Source organism: Lonchura striata, chromosome 6, assembly GCF_050655825.1.
Source record: "Lonchura striata isolate lonStrDom1 chromosome 6, ASM5065582v1, whole genome shotgun sequence".
Taxonomy (NCBI): domain Eukaryota; kingdom Metazoa; phylum Chordata; class Aves; order Passeriformes; family Estrildidae; genus Lonchura; species Lonchura striata.
Window position 1 is genome coordinate 34,284,574 of NC_140708.1, and position 13,807 is coordinate 34,298,380.

The 13,807-nt window shown below is 41.9% G+C and overlaps 1 protein-coding gene across 3 annotated transcripts in view; it reads right to left on the minus strand.

The window, feature by feature from the left end:
* The window catches only part of HSPA12A (heat shock protein family A (Hsp70) member 12A), a 51,120-nt gene that overhangs the window by 5,328 nt on the left and 31,985 nt on the right, over positions 1-13,807 (minus strand). For all 3 annotated transcript variants that reach the window (XM_021537274.3, XM_021537276.4, XM_077784714.2), the window contains exons 8-12: positions 7,268-7,439; positions 4,138-4,224; positions 3,502-3,606; positions 2,750-3,008; positions 1,010-1,113 (exon numbers count right to left, since the gene is read on the minus strand). In XM_021537274.3, the coding sequence (XP_021392949.2) occupies positions 1,010-1,113; positions 2,750-3,008; positions 3,502-3,606; positions 4,138-4,224; positions 7,268-7,439 (727 nt within the window). The remainder of the gene's footprint in view (positions 1-1,009; positions 1,114-2,749; positions 3,009-3,501; positions 3,607-4,137; positions 4,225-7,267; positions 7,440-13,807) is intronic.

Consider the following 13,807-nt stretch of genomic DNA (forward strand, 5'->3'; position numbering starts at 1 on the left):
CATTCCAGATCACTCAGTTTCAAATTCACTTATTTCTGACTCCAGCATCTTAACCACAATAAATATCACCTGCAAAATAATCCCTCTTTACATTTTTACAGATTTTTCCCTCTTAGCTTGACGCCACATCTCTTACTTTCAAGAAAATCATGCAGTGCTGTTGTAGGCTCATTTTTAATTTAAACAAGTGAGTTACCTGTCACAACTGTTGCAGTCCTAGGTGTCTCCCTCCCTGCTCACATATAAGCTTGCTCTATACTTGTTGTCTTATTAAGTTCTGAAATTTAGCTAATAATCCCTCAAATATGATGAACAAAGCTGGATATTTATTCCAAATAGTGCATTCTAATGTGTAGAAAGAAACACTTCTCTCACCACAAACATTATACTCTACCTGATACTAATTTCATCTTCTGCTAGGAAGACCTTAAATAGTAACTTTCCCAATAAGCACTTGTCACTTTCCATTACTGGACAAATAAATTCATTGCTGCTTAAGCCATGCCTGGAAGTACTTTTACCATGATGCATCATGTACTATTTGTGCTTTAGAGATCTCAGCGATTTGGATGGTCATGAACAAATGTGACCTTCCACTCAGCAGGAACAAACTGGAGGTCTGAATAGCTGAAATAGTCAGAAACAAGTTACAACTCTGGTATAATTTAGTTGTTGTCTGAACCAGGAAAAAGAAAGGCAGGATCTGGGCTTCCCAGTGCATGTCAGCCCTCTGAATACTTGTAGCCCTGGAAGCATAGAGAAATTGAAGCTTTAACAGAACTGAATCACACTCAGTAGCTAACCCTAGAGCTAGGCAGGGGTATGTTCTCAGGATATATCCCTTAGTTTTATTATCTTCCCAGCTGATTTGTAGAGAGCTGCAAGTTTCAGACCTGAATTTCTTATCCACAGCTGGTGCAGACCAAGAGGGTTGTTACTGGGTTGAAATGGGTGAGCAAAGCTTCAGTTTCAGCCCAGCCAGGAAGTGGAACCACACACAGATACGTACTCAGGTGCTGCACGATCTGGTCTATTGTAGGTTTGAAAAGAGCATTCATTGCATCCGGGCTCATCCTCAGCATTCCCTGGGAGGACCACTTCACAAAGTCCACACTGCAAAGGAACAGCCAGAAAGAACATTAAAGCATTGCAGCTGAGCTGTGAAACGACCAGCATTAATGAGTTTACAGAATCTCCTGTATTTTTTCTTGGCACAAAGTGCCCCACCTCACCCAAGCCCCATACCAACTGCAGTTATGTAAAATTTGAAGGGAGAATTATTATTTTGGCTTGTCTAATTGTTATTTTCTTTGCCTGATTGCCTTCTACAGCATTAGCAATGCTCAACTGCTCTCTGAAACAGCTGGCAGTCAGTGCAGGGCTCACTCATCTGAAACAGCACTGATTCATCCCCAGAAGGGCAATATTTAGATTATAGCAGTGGCAGGCCAAAGCCACTGGAAACACACAGGGAAAACAAGCAAGTTGGGAAGCCTCAGGAGGCAGAAGAGAGAATGGCATTTTAATGAGGCATAACATATATTAAGTGAACACAGGCATTATGCTATTCTACCACTGATACACATCTGTACAGCTCAGTAATCTCCCTTACATTCATGCACATTATATGTTAACGTTTACACTCTTTCTATCCTCTTATCCAATTGATTTTATTTCATTTGAAGGGAGCATTTAGCATTTCCTCTAAGATTCACCATTAAGACTACTAATAAAAAGGAGATGGCCTTGTGAGGAGAAGGATTTCCAGAAATTTTTAATTACTTCAGAACCTCAATCTCATTTAGAAAGCAACTTTTAGCTGAATTCCAAGTCACTTAAGCTTCCAGTACATTTACCAATAACTTCTGAAAGAGATGCAGGAGTTCCAGCCTGCATACTACATTCAACATTGGCTAGTTTAAAAAATTAAGGCACAGGTACTAAATATCAGGTCTTCCCTTCTCAGGTCCCAAGCCTTCTGCCCCAGGTTCACAGGTTTTCTTGTTCGTTCTCATTAAACTCCAGGCTTTCTGTAACATATAACTTCAAGAGATGCAAAATGCCCTTTTCTACTTTCTGCTCACTTCCTTTTCTACAGCAGCCCATTATCTTGTCATTTAGGGTGACTTTTTGATACTAAAAATCATGAATTAAGATCTCTGGAGGGGATTATGTCTCCCTGCCTATCAAGCAAATTATCAAACTTGTTAAATACTGTAAGAAGCAAAAGCCTGCCATCACTTCAAAAGCTGAATGTGTCCCCTTGCAGAGCTTTATGCAGTAGTGTAGTTTTCTCTAGTGATCTGATACTGTTAATAACTTCCCTCAAGCCATAAATATATTTACACATCTCACAATCTTGGACTTTTTTCTAGGATCCAGCCGCTAAAAATTAAGGTTCTAGGCAACAAATTCTGTGTTTGATCTGACATTCCTAATTAACATGCAAGACACTCTCAATATACAGTCAAAGAAAGCGATGTAGTGGTGGTCTAACAGAAGTCGTGGAAAGCAATACCTGAAAAGTGCAAATCTTGTACAGAAAAGTTCTTGCAAGAGATAGATCAGAACTTTTCATTCTGGAAACTGCAGCAGATGCAACCCCATTTTCTCATCCTTTTATGCTATTACCTTTTATGCTCCTACACTTTTACGCTGTTGCCTTTCAGTCCTAATATAATTAGGATATTTTAATTATTCGTCTTTGCTACCAGTAGTTAATTCTGCATCCATGTGGTTGTCTACTCACTTGCTTTTCCTCAAGGCATGCTCTACACTGTGCCCTCGGAACTTCTTGTAGTAGTCAATGAAGGAGAAGGGCAGGGTGATGTTCAGGGGGTTGGTCCTGTCGGGAGCTGCCGCCCGCTTGCGGGACTCAAACGCGATCATCAGATCCACCCAGGCCGCCGGGCGCTTGATCTTAAACTGCTCAATGAAATCTTCCCCAAATATTTTACACAGGAGCTTCTCGAACTCGTAGTCCACACCTAAAGAACCGTATGGCCCACCTGTAGCACAGACAAAACACAGCTTTATTATTCTATGTATTCTTAAATATTCCTATGACATTCTGAGTTGACCACATACACATCAGAACAACACTCTCAGGACTGTCATAGGATAAGGTTCACAAAAAAAGAATCTTTGCTAAATGTAACAGTTGGTCTAATCAAGATCTTACCTTTGCCTCACAGTTACTTACTCCTGTATCAACACAGCCATTCTAACACTATCACTATAAATGTGATTCAGCCAACCAGCAGCTGGGTTACACTAATTTGGTGTGCTAGTCTCACTTCAGAGAGAACTGTCAGTAAAATGCAATAAAGGCACAGACTTCCTTCACTGACAAGCCAAAACATTACATAAATATATAATACACCATCTAATTACACAAAGCAAGCAGTGGAAGTGACATTACATGAGGTGTTAGGGCACGGGTTGGACTCGATGATTTTAAGATCACTTCCAACCTAGTCATGCTGTGAATTCTGTGAATACCTGTTGCTTTGTAGAGCTCCTTCAGATGTCCTTCAGGGAGCCTGATCTGATGGACAGTCATATCCACTGTGCCTCCTCCACTGTCAACCACGATGTACCGATCACCTGGAATGCCAAGGGGACAGGCCAGGGTCATTTACACCACCGTGAGCACTCCAGCTCACTGCAGTGAGAGCTCCTGAGGCCACCAGATAAGGGAGATAAGGGCCTACAGACAGCCAGCATGGCCATGCTGAAGACTTGATCTTTGCTAGTAATTACAACACAATTACTGATAACAAATATCAAAGCTAGATGTCAAAAGCTATTAATGTAACACAGCTGAAAAGTGGGACTGGTCATGCTGCTGGTGTACATCCTAGTGGGCTACCAAATATTATACCATATTTACAAAGCCTGTTCTGAGGAAAATATTCTAGTTGCATGGCTTTCCACCATCTCATTAATAAATCTTATGCTAGAGCATACAGAATTGCAATTCAACACTTGTAACTAAGAGCAGCTCGTGAAGTTGTGGGTTTTTTCCTTTTCCCCTTTATAACCACTATGAGAACAATGCAGTGCACAGCACCTTTGTGGGAAACACAATATTTGCCTGCAATACAAAACCAAAGTTTGTTCAAGAAAGGACAGGACCTTCCTCCAGCTCAGACCAGATCTCTCCTATGACATTTTCCACCATGAAGGTCCGACTCTGCCGGTTCCGGCGCACGTGCTCCTTCCCTAGTGATTGACAGAAAAAAAAAGCATGAAGAAATAAAATCAAAAACTGCAGGGAACAAGTGCAAGCAGGCTGACAGATCTGTATGTATCATTTCTTAACAAATGTACAAAAATTACTGCACTGGGACCAGAAACATTAGGTAGAATGTCATTCCTGGAAAGAAGGAAGAATGGTTTAAAGCAAGCCTGATCTTCCTTGATATTGTTATGTATATTTATTTGTCTTTTAATCTATGCTAATTACCTAATACAAATAATGCAACTAATTATATATAGCACCAATCTGATAATAAGAAAGCTATAAACAGGTCTGACTTGCAGTTTTTCAATGCACTCTGGCTTGCAAAGCGTGGGTGGCAGCAGGGTGGGGGCTGGCAGCCAGCTGTGCTCACAGCAGCCGCCACCAGCAGATGGCAGCCCCAGCCCACGCCCAGACACCCCCCACCACCCGGGATGGGAGAACATTCCCACATTTCCAAAAACCACTGCTCATTTTGAGTGCTCAGGCAAATACGCCTCACCAGCCTCTCAGGATGTCAGTCCACCCCAAAACAAGCAGCCAGAAGCACTGCTGCTCAGATTATTCAGAATTAATCTTAAGGACAAGTAAGAATTAGAATTATCTTAAGGACACTGATCACCAGGGCTGACCCTCACAATATTTAAAATATACACCAATTAAAAATTAAGTGTAATCTTGCAAGACAATTTTAACAACCCATTAACTTACAAGACTTAACTGCTACTTAGACATTTAAAAGATGCAGAACAGTCTGTCAAGAGAAAGCAGAGTAGTGAGAACCTCTGCTATTTATGCTTCCAAATCAACTTCTATAACTGAATGATAAAAAAACCTACATTCCTTGTGTTATCATCAGTCACCTTCAAAGGCACTTCATAAAACACTACAAGAGAGGCAGCCTGCCATGGGTAGAATTTTTTTCTGAAAATACCAGCATGCAAATCACAGAATGCACTTTCCTTCCTATTTCTATAGTGCCTGTCATCAGAAAAACAGAGCATCAGCTCCACTTGCTCCTGCACCCTCCCCAAAAAGGTTCCACGATGCAGAGAAGCTGCCCCAGCCTCAGTGCCCTGACTGGGCAGCACAGGGAGAGCTCAGATGAAGCATTCCATGGCTCAGATGAAGCACTAGGTCCAAGTGAGGGCCTGTCAAGCTCACAGAAATCAATGGCAATCCTTTCATTCCCTCCTGTTGGCTAGGAGAGAACACAAGAACCAGTCTTTAACTACAGCTGAAGCAAGCTTACCCTTGCTACTATGAACACTAAAATTTCTGTTTTGACTTCACAGCAATAATATGGTCCTTGGAGTGCTTCTCTCTGTTTATATTTAAAGGGTTTTTCTCCTGAATCTGTTCTCAGCTTGTCTTGGGTGCTTGCCATGCCTTTATGAAATTTTAATTCCAACCCCAAATTAATTCACTCCAAACTTTGTTTTCATTAATTTTGACATGAAACCTTTCTTATCCCCAATAGCTTTTTACCATACAAAGTCAAGAATGAGAATGGTACCCCTACCCAAGAAAAAGCCCATTAGCAGAAATCTATGATCTGCCAGATTCTGCCCAGCTTAAAAACCTTAACCAGATAAACTCCTTTATTATTTTCCCAGAAGCAAATCCCTGTGTTGTCTGAAAGTGAGTTCATGTAAAATCACAAGGAACTGGAATAGTTCAGGGCACGAATGAGGGGGAGAGAAGCCCAGGGGCCCTGAAGGGACAGAATCCTGAAAACAGATTGTGTCCTGTACTCTGCGTGGGCCTCCAAACACTGAACACATCTGACAAGTGCTGGCTGGGAGAGCCATGGATTTGAGAGAACGATGTAGTCACTCTGCCTAACTGAAAAAGATATCCTCAGGAATAGCTCTACTAGCTTAACCTCCCACTTGCCTCTACTGTTTTGACCTAGCAAATATGATAAAATACAGAATCTTCTGAAAAACTCCTCCTAGGATAGATTGTCACACTACCATCAGTATCAGGACAACTGTTCCAATTCACAGAGATATAGAGAAATATGCACATTAAGCAGCTATCAAATCTTACTGCTGCAGGCCATTTTCCTTTTTTGTTTCCTCTATTTCCCTCCAGTTTCAGTAGGCTGCCAAGCTCAAAAGCCTCTGGTGAGGAAGGATCTTCTGTCAAGTGACTTACATTGCTCCAATCTCTGTCCCTCCCCTTCAATCAGTGACAGCAGCAACAGATCCCAGCTCAATAAATCAGAAGGGCATTATCCAGTTGCTCTTCAGCATGCAGATAAATTCATTGCTACATTCCAATGCCATGTGCTCCACTGAGTGTTGGAATGTAGTATAATGGAGGTAATTAATGATATTTCACAAAGATGAAAGCAAAAAGCATCTGCCAATACTTGGGAACACCTCCGACTAATTGTTTCATAGCAGATCCAGTTATTTAGCACTGCCTTAAGAATGCAGATAATCAAACACATAATAGCTTCCAACAAATTAAATGGAAAAAAAAAAAAACAATCCAGCATGAAGTACTAACTTAAGGCAGAAAAATACTGTTGTGAAAATACTAAAAGACCCCCACAACATCCAAATAAAGACAATACAAAGAAGCTACCTGCACGCTAAAATTCAAGTGTGTATTAGGAATACACACTTGAAAAACTTGTTCCCTGTGAGGGTGGTGAGGCCCTGGCACAGGGTGACCAGAGAAGCTGTGGCTGCCCCATCCCTGGAAGTGTCCAAGGCCAGGTTGATGGGGCTTGGAGCAGCCTGGGACAGTGGAAGGTGTCCCTGCCCATGGCAGAGGACTGGAACTAGATGATTTTTGAGTTTCTTTCCAACCCAAATCATTCTGTGATGTCTGCTGGGTCAACATATAAACAAGTCTCAATATAGTAAGCAGCAGAACAGTTTTTAAAAGCAAACTGATGCCAGCCTGAAACATTTCCAGAGAACCAGGACGAGAAGAAACGGTGAGAAACCATCCCTTGGGGACAGAGCAAATGCAGGCACGAGAATCTGCGAAGGGAATGAACAGAAATACCCTGTGTAAATCCAGTTCCAATAGTGTCACTGGGGCTGTAGCCATTGACAGGAGCCCTACTACTCAGGTCTATCATCTGGTGCAGGCGCAGCTTTCGGCAGTAGATGGAGGCAGCCTCGGGTTCCAGGGCAATGATCAGCTGCTCGGGGTTTTCGGGAGATGCCATTCCTGCCTGTGAGAGAGAAGGGATCAGAGAAGTGGGGTGGGAACCCTGCAGCCCCTCTCAGCACAAGGCTGTCCCCCAGCCCCTGGGCTCTGCTGGCTCACCCCAGCGAGGAGCTGCTGCCAGGGGGAAAGGTCTGCATCTGGCAATTGTCCTGCCCACACTGCACAGCACACGTCCACAGGCTGTAACAGGGAGGATTGCATGCACTTACCATGCTAACGTGTCTGACCGAGCATTTGTGTACATGACAGGTGGGGAAACGAAGAAAATCGCATTGAAACCTGCAATAATTGGCCTAAAACCTGAACTCAATTCTAATAAACCTGTGAATCTGCCAGCTAACAGGGGCCCCAGCCTCCTTTCAGCCTCTTTTTGCCTCTCCTCGCCACAATATTTTAAATATGTCTTTATGTCCCAGATATTCACAGTCCTTGCCAAAATGAGGTTCCTGCACCGTTTAACTCTACAGGAATATACTATACACTTCACCAGTAATGCATCTTTTATCTTACAACCAACATTTTCTATTTCAAAATCCATTGCTTTAAAGTACATTTGCTTTTTTATTATCTTAAAAATGCTCAGTATATTAAAGGAGACAAAATACAACAGGGCAAGTTCCCTAAAATGTAATGAGAACAAGCCTAAAAATAATACTACATTATAAAATCAGCCATTCTTTCTGTTTTCTTGCTGGATTTTCAGCCTTCAGACACAGATATTTTCAAAAAGCCTCGAGTTCTTATGTAACTACATCAGTCTCAGAATTGGGCTTAAAGAAAAATATTCAAAGAACAGTTCACAAAACTCTGCTTTAATTTATCTTCTCTGGTATTTCTGCCTAGAAAACAGACATCTTTCAACTCTTTCTGCCAACTTTTGGGCTACTTGCTATTACTTTTCAGTTAAGTGCTGAACACTAAAGCTTCCTAGCAAACTAATAAAACAAAATCAACAATTTTTCTTCTTCCACAATCAGTCTTCCAGCCTTCAACTCATACACACACAGACTGTGGTGTCTCTAGAGCATCCCCAAAAGAAGGACTGGAAAGGACATGGAAACTCTGCAGACCTGAACTGGAATTTGACATCTTTCATACAGCTACATTGCATGCTGTGGGAATTGCTGCCTCATTGACACCTGCAGCCAGAAACTCAACATAAAGTTGGTTTAAAAGCAGTACCAGGATAAGACTTGAGACACAAAACTGTCATTCATATTTACTGACTCATTTTACCCTCTCCACCCTAATGAGTAACATAAACAGATTCTTGAAGAAAGCATCTTCCTCACTTTTTGTTACTGTTGATAACAAAAAAAAAAAAAAAAAAAAAAAAAAAAGGCAAAATAAGTTTTAAGAGTTAAACTCTTGGTTGCTCATTATTTTACAAGCACACCATGACTGGGATTATGGTCACTTTACAGCCTTTATTGCTGTTGGGCAAACCTTTCTGCTTCAGTTACATCCACTGGACTAAACAGCATGATCCAAAATTAGCAGAACTGTTGGGAAGGAAAAGATTGTGAAAATAAATACTAGAGAATTTCAAACCTTGCCAGCTCTGTGGCAACACATATTGAAAAAAATACTATATTGAAAAGATTGCAACCAAACTTTAAACTTCGGAGAACAGAGTTACATCAGCCAGAGTAACACTAAAATGCATAAAAAGAGCATCAATTAAGCAGAGACTCTCCTGCCATCACATCACTTGCATGTGAGCAAGTTGGCAGATGCAGCCCTGGAGCTGTACTGGGGATGAAGATGTGCCTGAGGATAAACCCAGTCCCTCCTGTGACACATCTGGATGCAGCAGGCACAGGCAGGGCTGGTCTCATGCCAGCTCACTTCAGCATCACTGAGCTCCAGCTGAGCTTTTCCACACAGGACATTTTGGTTTGTTGCACTGGGAAGAGCACCATTCCAGATGTGGATCAATACTCAGGTCCCTGACAAACAGATTTGTCTGATCTGCTTAGGAATTCCACAAATGTCTGGTGTCTGCACACAACCTGTCTTTGCCTTTGGAGAGTGTTGCTAAAAGCCTGATCTGGATCTTGCTGCAGTTCTAAGGGCACCACTTCCTGCTCTGTCCAATAACAATTACTTGGAGAACAATTAGCTCCTGACTACCCTGCTTCAGTTTTCACTTGTATTAAATCCATTATCATGTCGTGTGAGAGCTCTGAATCTGAGCAGCAAGTGGGTTTTTTTCAGTATCAAGCAAAGTGGATGAACCCAAGAGTGCTCAGTCTGCTCCTGGTACTGGGCATGTGTCAGCAGCACAGACAATTCTTAGTCTCAGGCTAACCTAAGCACTAAAGACAAAACTGTATTGTAGGGAAAAAATAGTTTGTTCCCAAGGATATTAAAATCCAAAGGCTACAACACAAAGCATTTGCAGAAGTGACAAGAAGTGAGTTCCACAGACATGGAATGCACTGGTATTTCCTAACTGGAGGTGGTGGTGGGGAGAAAATTATTATTATTGTATTAATTGCTAAATCATCCATCCTAGAGGGAATTTTAGTAAAAACTCCCAAGGCTGGTGCTGCTAAAAGCAAACAGTAAACCATTAACAATAACATTTGCTTCCTCCCCTCCTCCAGCAGCAGCCTGTACCATGAACTTTTCACACTGCAGTCAGGAGAGGAAGGCAGTGACCTGCAGCGATGGCCTGGGATCTGTGTCCTCAGACCCTCCATGCTCAGCAGATGCTGTTCTTGCTCCTTTTTCTCTCTAGCTATGATTTTAACATACCCAAATTATCTCCTGAGGAAAACATGCAACAGAAGTGACAGTTTTTAACAGTTCAAAGCACAGCTGATCCTAACACAGCCTCATGAAGAAAATGCTGAAGCTTTTAGTTTAAAAGCCTTTCTTACAGTTTGAAGTTACAATGAAGACTGTGTTGTTTCACATCATAAAAAGACCATACAGAGAATCTTTTACAGTGAAAGGTACATGGCATCCAAAACATATTTTTATATGTAGACACACATATATATGTCCATATATACATACACACATATTTTTATATAAAAATATATATAGGTATATGTAGCAATCAATATTTCATACCTCGTGTATATAATATTTCCACTTAGACCATGAAAGAGAGCACATTACATCTATATCTATACATCTATACACAGCACAGAGAAAATGGAGGAAGGGGAGATGATAAAGAAACATGAGCACATAAATACTGCTGGGGAGGAATGGAGCAATGAGGTTGTTTTAATACAAGCTCCAAGAAGACTTAGGCAGTGCATCTGTCCCATCATTACGGCCAAGGGACAGATGGGAGAAAAATATTGAGCATGCAGAAAAAGAGGAGTGGAAACAGCAGGCAGCCAACATGAAGAAACAGTGATGCATTTGTTAAAATTATTAATTGCAGGCATTTGGGGATTTGCTGTATTTTACACTTTCTGCTTCCTGTCTGCCTCACTCCGTGTTCTTGCCCCACTGCTGCCCAAGCACTACTGTAATAAAGACCAGGGATTCACAAGTTAACAGGCCTGAGCAGGGCAGATCTAAACAATGTCTCAATATTCAATATTCTAGAGATCCTTCTGGCAGTGGGACAGACACACCGATTTGCTTTTGCCCAGGGCAGCTTATAGCAGAGTTTAGAACAGAGCAGTGTCTTGACTCCAGCCTGCTAAGGAGATTTTCTTGCTCCCTAGCACTCACTAGCAGTCATCACTCATGGGACATGAAGGCAGCAGAGAACAGTTTCCCCAGGAACACAAAAGTTCAAAACTCATCGTGGGATTACAAAAATTAATTTAGCACAAGAAATTTCTTCAATTAATTTGCAAGATATTGCTGCATTTATACACCTGGAAGAAGCAAAGAACACTATGAAACAAACTGCTCTAAAATTCAACTTTGCTCACATGCCTGAGGACTAGGATTTCACTTTTTGACAAGAGAACTCCCAGACCTCACCCCCTCCAGCAGCACAGCGTGCTGGTGCCAATGCATTGCTGTTCATTTGCCAAGATGCATCATGGACAGCAAACTTCAAAGTATTTCAAAGTCTCATGTACTGGAGCATAAATAATTCACGATGCAGGTGAATTCTCACCCTGGCCACCAGCTCTGTTTTTAGAGGCAGAGAGGTTCACCAGGAGAGAGCCACAGCTGACCACAGCACATTCCTGATTCCCTGAACAGCACCAGCTGCCAACTGTTAGAGTAGCTCACCACTAGCAAATATTGAGGTCTGGACTGCAGCTCACTGCAGCAGTCTGAGCACTTCAGAGAACTGTTTTCACTCACTCCACATGCAGAATCACCATTACTACAGATTAAAAAATGCTGCTTTAAAACCCAGCCTCACATGCTGCAACAGACAGAAAAAAAAAAAAAATGCATTTTTATTTCTTTTTAATATTGTAATGTATATTACATTAAAGACAGCATTATAATAGAATATTCCATGTGGTCAGTCTTTTTAAGGTAGGCCTAGTGAAAATGTCCCATCTCTGAATGCTCCTGTAATTAGAAGCATCAGCATTTACCTGCAGTTCTCCACAACCAGATAGAACATCAGTGTGTTCTTTACTTATTACACCACAGTGACCTTAAGAGAAGTACAGTGTTAGGAAACACACCGTGATTTACAAGATACCTGTTTCCTATTCCCATCCTTGCAAATTATTGAAAGAAGTGGGTAAAGTTCTTTTCTTCTTTGGTTTTTCAGAAAGATACATCAGCTGTATTTTTAAAGGGGGAAATAAAATAGCCTAACCACTGATTTGTAACACAAAGAACCTGCCTTATGTGGAGTACACCTGTTCTTTTGAGTTACAAAACTTATTAAAAGAACAATTGGATTAATTCTACTTTTGTTTCTGCTTTGATATATTTTGTAGTAATCTACGACCTGATTCACTACTGTTGCATGGCTGTAGGCACTGCATTCACAATTAAAAAAGCATTTCCAGATACAAAAATGTAGCACAGATAAATAAACAGATAAACACAGGCAAAAGAGCCACCCTCATGACACAGTTGGAAAAACAAGGCACGGAGACTAAAAGGCTTTCTGTAAGGTGGTACAGGAACCCACAACGAGGAGAGAATTCCCTCCACAACCCCAGAACTCCAGGTCAGTGTCACAGCCAAACGCTGCTGCTCCCCAGCCAGCAAGGTTCCATTTGTGCCCGTGGCATGGAGCACATGCAGAAGCAGCAGGAACAGATTCCTCCATCACCTCCACAGCCTTGGGTCCCCCCTCTCCTCTCCCTCTTTGTCACCTCACCAACTGCTGGAGCAATGCTGCAGGCCAGACAAGTGCAATGATCCACTCTTCTGGTCAGCGGGAAAAACCTTTAAAACCTGTTTTACCACTAAAGCCCCATCAGTAAGCACCAGAGATAAAATTTAGAAGTTGAATCCCATGAAACAGCCCTGTAAAGATGATGGGGTTCATTAGGAAACGAAGCTCTGCAGGACAACATCATATAGCCAAAACAAGAGAAGCTGACAATTAACAGCAACATTTTCCTATTTTCCAAGATACTTATTATAATTAGTAACAATAGGAAAGGCATGATTGCAAGTTAAGCACTGTGCAGGCTGAATGAACAAAGTATTGTGAGGCTGAATCAAGGCAAGACAAAACAGCGGCTGGAAATTAAGTGCCTTGTGAAACTTCCACTGTTTAATCAGTTCATTGTGTTAAGGGCTTCATGGTAACACCATCCACTTAGTGCCTTGGTAAGTGAGCTCCTCTAATCCTCCTCCTTTTTCACCAGCTAGCACTTTCTCCAGTCCTATGGCATCAGACTGGGATGTCACAAATAAACACTGAGATCTCATTACGGAGGCAGAGTGTGCCAGGAAAGAAGATGAGCAACATGGGAAAAGACTCCCAGCATCATCCCAAAGAGGCACTGGAGGGGAAGCAGGGCTGGCAGGGAGTGGGTACCACAGAGCTGCAGGAAAAGCACACTGCAGGCACTTTTACTGGAGCCTCAGCCTGGAGAAGGTTTAAAAGTAATTTGAAACTCACTGCACCACCACATACCCTGATGCTTTGCCCTGAGTGCTGCAGTACAGGAAATATCATGGGTAAGTAGAATAGACTGAGGTCAGACAGCCCAGTTAGCTCTGCCCTCTTATCTCTTCAAAGACAGATTCTTAAAATTGCTCAAAAGCCACAAAATAAAAAGGGTTTTCCAAGATTCCTCTTGGTGACCACAGCAAAGAGTCTGCGTTTGCCAAAGGCAGGAGGAAGAGCTACTGGGTGCTTCCCCCCTTTCAAAATTATGTATTCTGGATAGAAGAGCCTAGAAGAAAACTGAATATTGACTTATTTTAAAAAATCCAGTCAACACAATGATTGGGTGGCAGCTG